General features: G+C 40.5%; 1 protein-coding gene and 1 long non-coding RNA gene across 2 annotated transcripts in view; one reads left to right on the forward strand and one right to left on the reverse strand.

Moving 5' to 3' along the window:
- Positions 1-13,872, reverse strand: part of GABRB1 (gamma-aminobutyric acid type A receptor beta1 subunit) — a 96,307-nt gene that overhangs the window by 3,878 nt on the left and 78,557 nt on the right. Inside the window, 4 exon segments of the mRNA XM_021397137.1 lie at positions 1,271-1,339; positions 1,342-1,522; positions 2,270-2,420; positions 2,518-2,655. Coding sequence (XP_021252812.1) covers positions 1,271-1,339; positions 1,342-1,522; positions 2,270-2,420; positions 2,518-2,655 — 539 coding nt within the window.
- On the forward strand, positions 3,766-7,639 carry LOC110399019. The gene is made up of 3 exons (XR_002438824.1): positions 3,766-3,903; positions 6,656-6,933; positions 7,562-7,639. It is a non-coding gene; the product is annotated as an uncharacterized LOC110399019 (long non-coding RNA).

The raw sequence follows: 13,872 nt of genomic DNA on the forward strand, positions 1-13,872 counted from the left end.
TCCATAATGGAAACAATGATCTGTATCTCCTCAGCTCTGTGCAGGATAATATTTTGTGGCCTTCCAGACTGCTGCAAGCCTGAGCTGAATTTTGCACCTACTGTAGTAGAGCATCTCTATGTACTGGACTAGGAGGCAAATGAAGGTATGGACTTTTAATGGGCTCATGATTTTGCTGGGACTGAGAGCATAGTGTTTGGCTGCAGAGTTTTGACTGCAAGAACACAGGATATCCAGGTGGGCACACAATTCCAGGACTAAGAAAATACCAATTTCAGAAATGCACTTCCTGACATGCATGTGAAACTGGAACCAAGAATCAAGCTAATGGCTTACCTGGTAAGAGGTATTTCTGTTGGTTTCGTTCTTTGAGCTGAACAGAGAGCTCAAATGTTTCCATCCGAAAGTGATAATCTCAGCAACAGCACAGAAGCTTATAAGGTAGCCTGGATAGGATCCATCCAGATACTTCGATGGAATATTTGTTCAGAAAATCAGAGAGCAGCAAGAAGTTTTTTGGTTCAGTACAGTATGTATTTTTCGCTGAGTCAGACTAGGTCAAATATAATCGAGAAAGAGTTTATTTCTGAAACTTGGGAAAAACTGGAATAGATTTACAGAGTTCTGCATGCAAGTGCTCAGTGGTATACTGGTAAATCTAACTTTCTCCTGTAAAGAAAATACCAGTAGAATTACTTCTTGAAGTCTGTCTTATTTTTTTTATTATTTTTTTTTATAAGAAAGAGTAGATGTGGTCTGCTTGAATTTAGCCTGAGGAAAAAATCCTAATATCTGTGAGAGCTGCTATAAGCTGTCAGAGTTCTCCTTGAATTCCTGAGAATTCAGTGGTGTGGGCTTAATTCAAGACTCACTGAAGCATCTATCTTTGCTTTCTACTTCTGGTGAGCTTTCAGTGTATAAAAGGGAACTGTATAACAAATGCTTATTCTGTACCACGTTCTATAGCAAAGTCTATCTTTACAGATGAAATGGTAAATGTTTGACATTCTTGTACTTCTTTCATTTCTTCTGCGCTGCATAAAAATGCATGTTCTGAATAATCATTTACATTTTCTGTAGTTTCTTACTCTATTTTCAGCTAAAGACTGAACTAAACATATGCTGCTGTGATCTCCTTAAAATATATTTCTTCTCTCGACAGTCCTAAGTGTTTTGCATAGGTGTTGCAACTGCATTTCTCTCTATCATCATATTCAACAACATTGTCACAGCAGATGTAACGTTTGAAATATTAGCTTGAACGTTTCACGTGGACTCTATGTGTTTCCAGTCTGCTCTTCTCGCCTGTTGCATGTCCTGCCCCTCCTGTTGCCTTTTTTGACTTTGGGGTCCTTTCCCAAAGAATATATAGTTTACAAAAGCATATTTCAGCAAGGCCAGAAACAAGAACACAAAGCATCCCATCAGGTAAATATCGATTGCCTTGACGTAGGGAATCTTTGGCAATGTCTCCCTGAAGTGGGTGCTGATGGTTGTCATGGTCAGCACAGTTGTGATTCCTGCAAGAGGAAGAAGTGGATATTGACGGAAAAGATGATAAAGATGTGAGAATAACAGAATTGCCAACTCACCATGCACTTCTAATACTGATATTTTAATTATGTGATCAAGTCCTTAACATCTAAGGGAATGTTTTTCCCTGAACTGAAAAGGAAAATATCATTGGTAGGAACTTGCTGGTACCTTACTTACCCTATGTAGCATAAACAAGTAATTCAGGTGTGAGTGATGAAGACACAGTATACTTATATTGTAGTGCTGACTTTGATAGCAAGGAGTCAACCACTATAAGAGGAAACTGTTCTTGTTTTACTTATGGCAGTAGCTCTGCTTGGCCCAAAGACTAGCTTGCATTGTCCTAGGGAACTGGAATAAGTAACTAACTTATGACTAAAAGCATAGAATTGAAAGGAGAAAGTGTGGCTTTACTGTAAAATGGTCTTTGGTAAAGAGAAGGTGAAATGCTTTTGTCAAAACAGTTCTTTCCTATTAAAGGAATGCTCTGAATTAAAGCATTTTTACCTCATTGTGTTATCCATAGTGTATGTATTTTTGTTTTTAGCTGGATGAAATTATTTTTAAGTCTGCTTTAATCACATTTTGTTAATGAATCTAGATAATAGCTTGAGACACAAATGTGATTAGTTGAATTTACAGAGTGGTGGGTCAAAATAGGCATGGGACAAAATGGTTGCCTGGCATTATGATTTGAAAAGTGTATTGCAGTGATTTTGAAAATAGCTTATCAAGCACAACTCTGGCTGCAGAGACATCATAATTGATCCAAAAAGATACCCATGACAGAACTGTGATCAACGTGGAAGGCATATATGTTTGCAGAATGAAGTAACCAATATTTCTCTTAAGCTGGAAGCTAAGCGATAACCGAGGATATGCTCCTAAAAGAATGAAGCCACACAAAGACTGATGCCTAAGAAAAGTTAGACATTGCTATCTTTAGGCTGGGAGAAGCTTTTTTAACTAGCTGATGCTTACCTGTTGTGAACTCCCCTCTCTTTGATACCGTCTTGTAATCAATGATAGAAAATTGTGGGATCTCAATGTCACTAACTCCAGTTACTGCAGAATCTCCTCCGATCCAGTAAAATTCAATATCATCAGTGGTGTATCCATCTAAAACAGAGGCATAATTTGTCTATTGATTTTTCTTTCAGGTTTATTACTTAGCTTAAATAGTTGTGTTTAAAGTGGAAGGAGCTGCTCATGATCAGGAGTTCAGTCTCATGTATGAAATTTCTGCTCTGCAGAAGCCACTTTGCCTTCTCTATGTCTAGGGGAAACTTCTAAGCATGGAAAATGATGAGGAAAAACAAGGATAGAATTTAAGATTAAAGACCTTTTTAGCTAGCTCTAATGATACAATCTGCAGGCTGGTGAGCCTTGCCTCTCTGCCTGGGAAGATCATGGAATAGATCCTCCTGTAACACATGTTAAGGCACATGAGGGGTAAGTGAGTGATCTGAGACAGCCAGCATGTTTTCACCAACTGAAAGTTGTACCTGACCAATCTGGTGGCCTTCCATGATGGAGTGATGGCATCGGTGGAAAAGGGGAGGCAACTGATGTAATCTACTTGGACTTCTGCAAGGCCTTTGACGTGGTCCCCCACCATATCCTTATCTCTAAATTAGAGAGAGATGGATTTGAAGGGTGGATAAGGAATTGGTGGGAAGTTCACATCTAGAGGATTGTGGTCAATAGCTCTACATTCAGGTGGAGGCCGATGATGAGTGGTGTCCCCCAGGGGTCTGTCTTGGGGATGGTACTCTTTAACTTCCTTATCAGGAACATAGATGATGAGATCAAGTGCACTTTCAGCAAGTTTTCTGATGACAGCAAATTTAGTGGTGCAGCTGATATGGCAGAAAGAAGGGACGCCATCCAGAGGGACCTTGATAAACTCAAAAGGTGGGCCTATGTGAATCTATTGAGGTTCAACAAAGCAAAGTGCAAGGTTTTGCACTTGGGTTAGGGTAATCCCAGATGCGTATACAAACTAGAAGAAGAACTTCTTGAGAGTAGCTCTGCTGAGAAGGACTTACAGGTCCTAGTAGATGAAAAAGTTAACATGAGCCAGTAGTGTGCTCTTGCAGCCTAGAAAGCCAATGGTATCCCAAGCTGCATTAGAAGAGGAGTGGCCAGCAGGGAGAGGAAGTTGATTGTCCTTCCTACTCCGCCCTCATGAGGCCCCACCCGGAGTACTGCCTCCAGGTCTGGGGTTCCCAACACAGGAAAGATATCGAGCTTCTTGAAAAGGTCCAGAGAAGGGCCATGAAGTTAATCTAAGGGCTGGAGCATCACTCATGCAAAGATAGGCTGAAGGAGCTGGGCTTCTTCAGTCTGGAGAAGAGAAAGCTGTGGGTAAATGTCTTTACTGGCTTCCAGTATTTAAAAGGAGATTATAAACAGGAGGGAAATCAACTACTTACGTGAGCAGATAGTGATAGGACAAGGGAGAATGGTTTTAAACTAAAGGAGGGAAGGCTTAAATTAGATGTTGGGGAATTTTTTCACTAAGAGGGTGGTGAGTTGTTGGAACAGGCTGCTCAGAGAGACTGTGAATGCCCCATCCCTGGAGGTGTTTAAGGCCAGGTTGGATAGGGCCCTGGGCAACGTGGCCTAGTACTTGATCTAGCAGCTGGCAACCCTGCCTGTGGCAGGGGATTGGAACTTGATGATTTTCGAGGTCCTTTCCAACCCAAGCTGTTCTAAGATTCTATGTTTCTGTGATATGGCTTTTAGTTAAGGATTGAGTGGCTGAGTTTAACAATAAAGTGGTATAACATTAGTGAAAGAACTCTGACAATAAAACCAGGTTCAGTGTCCAGTTTTGCTTTTGATTTCCTATGCAGTCTATGACAAAACACAGTGTTTGGATCCAGTTTTGGATCAGGAAAGATGATTCCAGAATATAGGAGCCTGTATTATAGTCTGACTCTGACTGAGCTGTAGTTACATCTGTGGTATTCATACAGAATTTTATATTTTAATGAGACCATGCAATCACTGATCTGCAGTTAACATAGAGTGTTTCCTATCTATTTCAAAACTAGTGCATTTCTTCTCTGTTCTTTTAATAGTGATATTGAGTATTTTTCATTTAATTAAAAATTAATCTGCCCTTCTGCCATTGTTAGCATTTTCAAATATATTTCAATTAAGCTCAGTAGTGGCTGAGTCAAAGTCTCCCAGTTTATGACATTTTTGAACTGATGTCTACTAAAGGAGAGAACAACATCTCATCCAATTTCAGACTTTTCCTTCAGGTATGAATTATAATCAGGTTTAAATCATATAACACAGATTAAATAGAAGAAGGAGTTTGAACTTGGAGTTTTAGAAAATGTGACAGTGGCTTTGTAAGCTGCACAAACCGTAGCACCAGAAGCCTCTGGGGAGTTAGGAACTTGGCCTTCTATGTGCACTGGTGATGTATTTTCTAGCCAGAGAAATTAGGCTAGAGATGACTTTTCCTATGGTAGTGCCTCATCTCTGGAAAGCTGACCACATGCAAACCGGGTCTGTAGTTACCCTGGGGACAGTTGGAGGAGCCAAACCTTGCTGTTGGGGAGGATGGACTGCTGAGAAACTGCTGCTATTGAACAGGCAACTTTTGATGCGAACACACCACAATGGATTGAACAAGGGTCAATCTTATTTGTGAGCTGTACCATGGTTTGCTGCTGAAAGCGTGCTTATCACTGGTGTTTGCTTAAACTTCTGTGCTACTCACTGCTTATGCTAATTGATCTGCAGTAACTTCTCTCAGGCCTGCACATGAGCATTCTCCAGGTTGGTTTTTAGTGCTGTCAGGCAGAAGCCCAGAATCTTCTCATTGCTAGTGGTCAGGACAGCTGCTTGGTGGGGGGCTTCAGGAACAAGGTACAAACATCACAGGTCCAGTATGAGTCCTGGATGTAATGCTGAATGTCTGGATCAGAGAATGAAGGCTGCTGAGTGCCTGAAAATGCCAGGGAATTCTTAACTTCATTTTCTTGCAAATCTTTATTTTAAGAATGTTTCTTGAACATTTCCCTCTTTTTTGAGAAAGACGCTGTACAATAGAGGAAATGGCAAGCTATCATCTCCTGCTGAAAGCATATTGACTATCTGTCACCTTGGTACCACACAGACATCCTGTACATGAGCTAACAGGCATAGTTATTTCTTCATATTTAGGGGCCAGTGCTGGGAAGAAGGGTGCAGGCTCAACCCAAAATTTCATGAGTACTTGCTGCAGAGAGCCAGGGGAAGGTTTAGGTGTGAGAATCAAAGGGTCACCTTCAGGATGTGGGGGATAGTGATGAACCCGATTCTTCTGCCCTGCACTGTGCCCCTTTCCACACTGCTCTCTCAGTTCCATGTCTGTCCCCCCCCCCATTCTTCCTTTTGCCAGGTCTAAGCACGTACTGGCCAAGGGTAGAGAGGGCCCAGGAGCAGCCTCCAGTGCTCAGCAAGCCCTGGCTTTGTTCCTTTCCCTGAAGGGTGAATTTCTGTCCATTTACTTGTTAAAACCAAAGCAGTACCCGATAAACACCAGAAATTTCAGAGGGCAGATTTCAAAAGCAAAAACACGCCTGCCTTCCTACCAAAGGGCTGCACCATGTTGCCAGTGCAGTGTGTAATGATGCTGGTCCTCTGCAAAAACAGTTTACCAGAGGTTGTAACGTAGGCACACGTGCTTTTCATTTCCCTTGGACAGGCTTCTGTGCCTCTGGCTAAATTGCTACTGAATGAAAAATAGAACTGCAAAGTTATAAACTCTGTGGGCCAATAGCAGAAGGCTTGCATGGAAGATTTCAGTTTCTGACAAGCCCACCCTGATGGCAGGCCATGCCTTTCAACTTTACAAACTTCCAAGCACTGCAAAAATTAATCTGGTGTGTTTCTAACATGCTGATTTGTTCATTGAATTTACTCCAGTTAAAGCTCAGGAAATTATGAGAAAGAGTTAATGATAGTTTTCATTCAGGAGCATTCATGATTGTGTTTAGAGGAGTAATTCTATGATTCTATGGTAAAGAATCCAGCAGGAGCTCTTCCTGCCGGTTTTGTCCCTGATGCCCTATGATTTTTTAATGCCTTTTGCTATGTGCATCCCACATTTCTCCAGGTGTGTGAGAGTCACTGCGTTCCTGGCTTACTGTGGCTCACGGATGCGAGGCTTGAAGGCTGTAGGTGTAGGTATAAAATAATCTCAGAAATGCAGAGCACGGAATGAATCCCAGTGAACTGCCCTACTGACGCAGGTTGATCGCATTCAGAGCGGGGCCGCTGAGGGTCCCCACCGACCACGAGGGGGAGCCCGCTCCCCGCGGAGCGCTGCCTCCGGCCCCGCGTCCTCCGCCGCTCCCCAGGGCCCTCCCGCCTTGGCCACCTCGTTAATAACAGGTGATGAAGTTTCTATTATTATTATTAAAAACGTTTCCGTGAAAACTACTTGATTTGTTTAACCCTTTGTTTGCTTGCTAGATTCTTTCCCAGCTTCAAAACCACTAAAATGCCCCTTGGGTTGGGGTTTGGTTTAAAGTAAAATCCGAGGGGACCGTATAGGAACCTTTCAGCATCTAAAGGGGGGCTATAAGAAAGAAGGGGACTGACTCTTCAGCAGGGTCAGCTGAGACAAGGGGAAATGATTTCAAACTAGAAGAGGGGAGATTTAGGTCAGATATAAGGAAGAAGCTCTTTACAGTAAGAGTAGTGAAGCGCTGGAACAGGTTATTCAGAGAGGTGGTGGATGCCCCGTCCCTGGAGACATTCAAGGTCAGGCTGGATGGGGCTCTGAGCAACCCAATCTAGCTGTAGGTGTTGCTTTTCCCTGCAGGGGAGTTGGACTAGATGACCTTTGAGGGTCTCTTTCAACTCAAAAGATTCTTTCAACTCAAAAGATTTTATGATACTATGAAAATATGTTATATTGCTCAGCTCTAGATATTAAACTTCTGCTTCCTGGAAAATAATGTCTAGGAGCGGTAATTTAATCCTCAATGTGTCAACACTTCATTTTGTTTGCTTCTAGACCAGCAGCTGAGAGCTTGAGTGAAAATACTTATGCAGAAGTACCCCAAGTCTAGAAAGTAACTGGATTCAAGCATGGCGACAAGTAGGTTATATATAAATCTTGCTGATTGCAGAAAAGAAGTTTTAGAAATGTTGCTGACATTGTGATATAGCAGAGGTTAACAGTGTATAACATGTTAATGTCACCAGGCTGTTCTATTTTCCACTCCAGCTCTTACCTCTCAAATACTTCTGGGATAAATAAAGATTTATATTATATTAACTTCACAAATAAAATCATAGATGTACTCATATTACCAAATTCCCCAGAGCTGTACAAATGGAGACACTTTTTCTGTCTGATTCTCCAGGAAAGGTAGCTCTGAAGCACCAAGCAACAGGATTTCTTCCTCAGGGATCTGCCTCTAACAGCTCATTTCTAAAGAATATGTCTAGGCTGTGTGCACTAAGCCTTCAATCCTGTGTAAGGATATGAGGCTGGAACCCACTCTTCTAGCACTACTAGATCATCTCTTTCCTAACAACTTGATCATGGTTGCTGAATGCATTTTTTACAGTATATTTATTTTTGTTTCATATAGTTAGTATTCCTATGACTATATTTAAGATAAAGCATTTTTTTCTGCATACTGCTAAGGTGATCCAAACAATGATAAACTGATAGTTTCAATCGAAACCCTTTGTGGAATTGGGGCACCGTAGATGTGAAGATCGTTTTTGGAAAGCAATGTTACTAGTTAACATCCTAGTAGTAGAACTGCTTGAAGTGGCTTCCTGTTGCTGTATTAGAGTGGATGTTTATAAGGGAATTTTTTTGGTGAGTTTCACTGAGGAATATGGGCTGACGTGAAGGAAGGCAGCCTTTTACTTTCTACAGGCAGATGGCAGATTGTAACCAGGGACATGAGTCAGAATTTAGCCTAACAAGTACTGACCCAAATGAATAGTTGGTTAGACTGCTGCAGTACTGCAAATTGTCAGTTATTTAAGAGGGCTTCTCAAGTAAAAATAAATTTAACATATGGGAGAACCTCTTCTATCCCAGTTGGAGACATTGCTTCCCATTCACTAGGAGCATAAAATAAAAGTTATTACTGCATAAAGTCACTCTTGCAGCATCCTAATCTAGTTCAGGGAGTGAATTATAACTTTGCCTCTCTTTGCGAACACCTTTAATATCAATTCATTGCTACTTGTTATCTTTTTTTGCCCCTTTAACATCTTACATCTCATTTGCCATTGAGACTTGATACAAGGTTGGAAATCCTTTCAGAGAAGAATTGCTTGGTTTTGCTTAATCTCTTTAATGGCTAACACAGCAGGACTCCTCTGTGTTACTGCAGTCTTAATAGATGGAAACATTCCAGAGTTTCTTCAGGGTTTGTGGAAGAGTCATACAAGTAGTCAAACTTGTACTAAAAATTTCATTCTCATTAGCAATAAACAAACAAATCCAGGAATTATTAGGAAAGACATGGAGACCAAATGCAAAATTTTTTGTTTACACATTCCTATGCTTTCTAGTCCACTTTGTGCTATATCTTGACTATTAAATGCAGTTTTCTTTCTTTCTTAAAAATGGGCTTATTAAATTGGATGCAAAGAAGGGCCACTAGGATGACTGAGGACAGATTTGGTTCCATGGAAGGGAGGACTGACTCAGTCTTGATTCTTCAGGCTGGGGCACATATGAGTGGACTGAGGGAATGCTGTGACAGCAGCCTACGGGTTTGTAAGTTAGCATGATTGAACAGAAAATTCTTTGCAGTCTCTTACACCTCTGGACCAAGAGGATAACAAATGGAGTTGCCTAAAGGCTGGTTTGGAAAAATAAAGGGAAAAGCAATGTGCAGACACACTGCAAAACTCACTGCATGAAGTGATGTGCTGCTGAAAGTTCATGTTTGTCCAGAAGTAATCATATACTCATAAAATTCTGCCTAGGTTATTAAATATAAAGCTAGTATTTCTGATTTGAAATTACAGAATGGAGAAATTTCTGTTCTGACTTCATAGACATGTTGCTGGCCACTGTCAGAGACAAAGTGATTTCTGGCAAGATAGACTTTCCATCTAAGTCAGTACAGATATTAAACATCTGTAATATGTTCCACTACTTCCAGATCAGCCTGTCTGATGTCTCCCACCTCAGCAGCTCATCTTTTTAATTCATCAATGGAGCGATGACTTTCAGCCTAATGTTGAGAGCCTCTAACTCTACAAATCTTTGTGTAATTGATGTAAATTATATTGTGAATGGGAAATCTCGTTCATGCCAATGCATTTTGTGTAGTAATAAGTAACCTATCCACAGTAACTCGGTGGCCAAAATGACACCAAGAACGTGGTCTTTTATCTGCAAATAATTTAGCAAACAGTACCACTGACATAACTTGAGGCATTTTGATGGCTTATTGTCTCAAAACCAGCAACAATTATGTTGCTTTTTAAACTATTTAAATTAAGCAAATATGCAATATATCTTCCAGAATATTTAACTACTGAGCAGTGTCTATTTGTGCAGACTGGATAATTGTGTAATTATACATGTAACACATACAGATACCCACTTGCTAGTTACCAGTCAGCCCTTTTAAGTACAGCCTTCAGACATTAATTTCTACATGCTTTTAGCTGTCTTTTCAGCTAGTAATCTAGCTTCAGCAGCAGTGCACCAGGGAGCTCAAGGATCTGGATAGGATTGCTCAGTTTGTTAGGAGTGAACAACATCCCCTGGCATTTTTGCTGTCTGAAAGGGTATCCACACCTTCACACCAACCAGGTGAATGTAACCTGCTTTGAGTGGAGCCAATTTTGTGTAGAGTTTTTGTCTGACCAAATCACTCTTTCCACCCCCTTGCTTTGCTGCACTTCCTTTCTCATCTGGAACTCCTAGACAGTGCATGACTATGTCCTTTTGAACCATAATTTGGGATGTTTTTTTCTGACTTGAGTTGCTTTACAGAGTTAAAAAGAGAACAACAATATTTATAAGCGTGTTATGTAAACATTAGCTGCACAGGTCCTGATGCTTAGTGTTCAGTTAATTTAGTTCAGTCAATATTGCATGGTACATAGTTTTGTGTGCTCATATGGTAAAAACATCTTTCCCTTGAGCACTTATTTCATTTGACTAATTAAGATCTACTTCTAAATACTCCTGTTTTGTTGCCAGGCAGATTCTCCCAAATTTAGGTACAGCTGTTGTGCTCCATAAAGAAGCTATTTGAAGTCCAGGTCCATCTGTTTTGTGCTCTGTTGTTTCAGGCCAAAACCTGCTCTTGTTGAAAGCAGTGGAGCCTCTGGCTCTATATGAATTGGGACACTGCGTGTTTTCACTTATACCAGCATGGCTCATGGAAGTATACCTTACACTCTTGTGCAATACTTTTGTCCCCTTTAAAATTTAAAATACCAAGAATCAAAATTTAAGGAAAAGTATATCCAGATCTGTTCTTGGTGAATAGATTTATAGTTGTAATGGGTGGGGGTGGGGGTAGGGAAGAAGCATCAGACTGAATTCTGGTTTCGGTTCTAAAGAAAGGACTCATTAGTTATGAAGCACGTATGACATTGTCTTCTCTGGAGGAAATTTACCCCACTGAAGCATGGAGATAAACCAGTGTCATGTCAAACACCTTGACATATACACAGCAAAGCTAAAGAGTGCAAATTACAGACATTTGGGGGACTGCCTGTGTTGCAGAGAATGAATTTGTGTTAGCAACAATAGGGAGAAAAATAGCAAAACTGCAGTACAAAATAGCAAGATTCTGTTATTGCTAACAAAATGTTAACAAAATATACAGTAATTTTTCTCTACTCACAAGCAAAGGAGCAGACTCTCTTACACGGTGATGTAAAAACCTTCTTAGTATCCACAGCTGTGTGTGGAGGCAGATGTGTGGCTCATTGGTAGGTTAATGTGGGGTGATGATGAGAGGCAGGTGCTCCAGAGAGAGAAAAGGTCCAAGATCTTGTAATCAACAGACTCTGAACAATTTTCTGTGTGCCAGATCTTGTTAATACAAATTGCAGCCCAAGTAAGCATGTGAAATATTCAAATTGAGGGTTCTGTTGCTTTGACCTTAAATGTAAATTCAAGTAAGGCTGTCATGCTCTGTCTGGTTTGGATTAGAAATGATAATATGTTAAAGAACCACATGTTTTTTTTTTTAGGAAGAGCTCTCTGTAGGTAATTTAGAGTTCATAGGCACTTACAGAATATAAATGAATGAGAATGGAGAGAGATTACTGAGGAGACTGGCCATGTATTCTAAGTAAAATGTTAGTCTTCGGTGGTATTAGCCAAACTGCTGAACAGGAATAGTTATACTGGCCGTCAATTCAGCAATGTTTAGCTGCTGCTTCATTTGCTCAAATCTATATTTAGAGTAATCATGCAGCCTTCCAGTTTTCCCAGCCATAAGCAGACCAGACACTGGCATCCATTGCCTGGTAAGAAATGAATCATTGCTTAACTCCATTTTCAGCTACAGGCTAATGAGCAATACAGTGCAAAACAGTCTTGCACTTCAGTGTTAACAGATACTGGTAAGACTGAGGGAGAGAAATGTGCACTTGTCTGAGGAGGTGATACTCGCATGGCCAGGGAGATGGAACTTGGTGGTTAGGAAAGATTAGTGCTGCTATTTCAAAGGCTGCTGATTACCAGAAAAGATAAATTCATTGAAAAATAATATTACTGTGAATGAACTCCTCAAGCAAAACTGAAATTCCCAGTATGTTCTACCTGAAGTTTCCTATGCGCTATGGTCTGCTCATAAGGTACAGTACTTTTTTGTGCAGTCTGCTTTTGCACATGACATTTTTTTGCTTTACATTTGTGCAGAAGATGAATCTACACCCGGATAAAGCTGATAGAAAAAAACTAAAAGAAGAAGCTTTAAGAATTCTGTCTGATGGACTTAAGCTCTCAGTTCTGGATTCCTGGCACCTGGGGTATCTGAATATATGGCCTACTCAGTAATAAACCAATTCATGTTCATGCTGTGCCAGGTTGGGTAAGAAATCTTTCTGCACAGAGACTTGAGGCAATGTGTTTTTCTTATTTGTATTGCTGTGAAGTCAAGGAGCCATAGGTACAGATGAAGACATAAAGTGAACCAGCACTGAATAGAAAACGTCTCAAGATTTATTATATGTGTGAAATTGGACGCATTTGGAGCAAGAATTTATTCTCATGGATTGAAATGAATCCCAGAGTACCCAAATCTTTCAGTTTGTTCTGGGTTCTGTTTTCCACAGCAATTCACACCTTGACAGAGGGCAAGTAGATACATAAACTGTACTTCGGGCTGTAACATCCTAGGACAATCACATTATCTCAAAGTACAACATGGCAGCTCTACAAAAAACATGATGTTACTGCATTTGGAGATTATTTTTTGCTGCTGCTCTGACTACAAACATACTGCCTCATGTACAAGCACAAATATTTCCTGAGAAATCATCCTCTCCTCCAAATGAGCCCCTATTTTCGAGATAATCTCAAAAAAGATGTTGCTGTTAGATTGATCTGAGTTCTGGAACAGATACCTCACTCTCTCCATAGGACATCAAGTTCAAATATAATTTAAGGATGGCTATGTGTTTTAGAGCAGCTGAAGAGTTTGGCCAGAAGCAGAAGAGTTCTCTGCTCTACGCTGAAATAAACAGAGAGCAGTTAAAGAGGAGAAAGCCTTTTTCTCTAGGGCTGGCAGTGCCTGTGTGAAGTGACACACACTGGGGCAAGGGATTGTGGCTGACAGTTCTTATGAGGGAGTAAGGGTGTCTGACACACAGGTGAATGAGAGAACATCTTCATTTATGTATGATGCAGAACCTGAGAACTGAGGAATGGAAACTGCTCTCATTAGAAAAGTCAGAAGGATCATATCTCTTGAAAAAAGCAGAGAGCTGAGCTTCCTTCCAGTTTTTTACCTTTGGTATCTGCAGGCATGTAAAGGAAAAGCTGTTGGGGAAAGCCTGGATTTAAGACAGGTTTTCATCTTTAATAAAATAGCACTTTTTTGAGATGTTGGTTTTTACATCCTTGATAGTTCAAATGCAATCATACTGTGGATCGATGCAGTCTTCCTCAAACAGGGAGCTGTGATAAATCTGTTCAAATCTCATCCTGTCAGGCTGCTCCATGCCAGCAGAGGTAATAATGAATGTTTAGATATGAACACAGTTGCTGTTTCTTTTAGCAACAAAGCATCCAGAGGTTCAAGTGGAATGTTTTATTGATTGACTGCAGTATCATTGTGAGCTTGTCGCTCTTCCATTTAAGCATTATGCGTATTT

This window comes from Numida meleagris, chromosome 4, assembly GCF_002078875.1.
Source record: "Numida meleagris isolate 19003 breed g44 Domestic line chromosome 4, NumMel1.0, whole genome shotgun sequence".
Classification (NCBI taxonomy): domain Eukaryota; kingdom Metazoa; phylum Chordata; class Aves; order Galliformes; family Numididae; genus Numida; species Numida meleagris.